Source organism: Sinocyclocheilus anshuiensis, unplaced genomic scaffold (assembly GCF_001515605.1).
Source record: "Sinocyclocheilus anshuiensis isolate Anshui unplaced genomic scaffold, SAMN03320099.WGS_v1.1 scaffold454, whole genome shotgun sequence".
Taxonomy (NCBI): domain Eukaryota; kingdom Metazoa; phylum Chordata; class Actinopteri; order Cypriniformes; family Cyprinidae; genus Sinocyclocheilus; species Sinocyclocheilus anshuiensis.
In genome coordinates this window covers 4,229,426-4,231,186 of record NW_015548217.1, presented here as the reverse complement: position 1 = coordinate 4,231,186, position 1,761 = coordinate 4,229,426, and the positions used below count along the sequence as shown (strand labels likewise).

General features: G+C 35.3%; 1 protein-coding gene across 1 annotated transcript in view; it reads right to left on the bottom strand.

Moving 5' to 3' along the window:
- LOC107653958 (transcription factor A, mitochondrial-like) overlaps positions 1–1,402 on the bottom strand; it is a 4,139-nt gene extending 2,737 nt beyond the window's left edge. The window contains exons 1-3 of the mRNA XM_016440815.1: positions 1,151–1,402; positions 721–848; positions 570–640 (exon numbers count right to left, since the gene is read on the bottom strand). Coding sequence (XP_016296301.1) covers positions 570–640; positions 721–848; positions 1,151–1,236 — 285 coding nt within the window. The 5' untranslated portion in view covers positions 1,237–1,402. The remainder of the gene's footprint in view (positions 1–569; positions 641–720; positions 849–1,150) is intronic.
- Between the last annotated feature and the right edge of the window lie 359 nt (positions 1,403–1,761).

Sequence of the window (1,761 nt, the reverse complement as noted above, 5' to 3'; positions counted from 1 at the left end):
TGTACATTCACCCCCCCCACCTACAATCCCTGCCGGTATGAGACTCGAACCCCGCAACCTTGGGTTACGAGTCTGACTCTTTAACCATTAGGCCACGACTTCCCCAATTTACATCACTGTATACAACAGTTATACAAGTATTATATCTAAAAATAAATAGCAATTCAATTTAATAATTTTAAACTAACATTATTAAAGTACCAGCTGATTGGGTTCCCTGTGTAGTTTACAGTATTAGTTGTGACAGATTTTTTTCCTTTAGAAAAATTTACACTTTCTGTACATGATTTATAACCAAATTTAAATAACTAGATCTGAAATCTGTCAATACACAGCCCTAGGTAAAAATTCCCTATAAATATTGATTGGTGTTTTTCTATTGCAAAAGCAGCAGTCTGTTGTCCACAGCAACCTTATATTGCTCCCTGGATGCATGTATGTATGCATGTATACATATGCAATGTACAGAAATGGAGATGTACACATTTTATTTCAGGCTGAAATTTTGCACATTTACTCAAAATAAACTAAAACATATGAACACACACATACATGAAGCAAGAATTTACCTGCTTCTGTTCAAGAGTCAGCATTTTCCACTGCTGTGCTAACTTTCGGACAATATCCACATTTTTGATTCCTGAACAAAACAGATTGTTCATTATCTTGTTTCAAAACAAATCAGAAATGCAAGGTAGCTTCTGCAACTGAAGCGGATACCTGGATTTTGTCTGCTGATGGTGGGATGCATCTCTTTCACAAATGTCATGTATGCTGTCAGGGGTCTCTTAGGTGGACCCCCGGTTGTGGTGCTAAAACTCTTTAACACTGGAGCTACACATGAACACCTACAATTGCAAATAACTGTCACTGTACACAAATTGTCATGGATGTTACAGAATAATTATTTGTTAAAAAAAAAAACGTTTTTTACACCTTACACAAAAGTTACATTTTTACTTTAGCTATTGAGCGAGTGCAGCGTTGTCACTATATATATCTTACATTAACTGACCATATTTCTGTTAAAATGTGAAAATATGAATGTATAGCTGCATTTAAATGTTGTTAAAATAAAATTCATTAGATATGATACATTAACTAATAAACAAGTCATGCATCAATTACCTTAAACTTGAAGCACGCTCACCTCACAACAGATGCACTCGAAAACAAACCCAAAGACTTTACCAAAAGATTAGCACCGACTGACATCAAACTGAACGGAGCCATCATACACGTGCAGTGATCTCCCCGATAAAAGGAATCAAATATTTAATATGCACGGTGAGAACAAGATACACAATAGCTGTCTTGAAATGAATGTTATGGTCGTGAATTACAGTTCCGCCTCCTCCGGTAAAGGCGCCATTCCATCTACCATCTAAGCGAAGTGCATTGTGGGAGAAGTATTAGTTTAAAATGTCATAGATGTACCTGTACTTAAAGAACATTTGGGAGATAGCAATATTTACCAATTTAATTATATTCGTTTATTATTTTTGCGGGAAGCGCTGTATTATTGTGCTATTCAGTTATATTTGGTAAAGCGTGGTGTCCGTAAACGCTTTAACCCTTTGAAGCCTGACATATAACAAAATACAAGTCAGAGAAAAAAGGACCCAAACTGAGCCAAAATATGCTGCTGCTGTAATTTATGTGGCCAAAAAGCAAGTAATTCTGATAGATCAGTGATATTTTTATAACAGTATTGGGCTATTTACATAAAATGCATATAGTTGCACATAGTTTTAATATAAT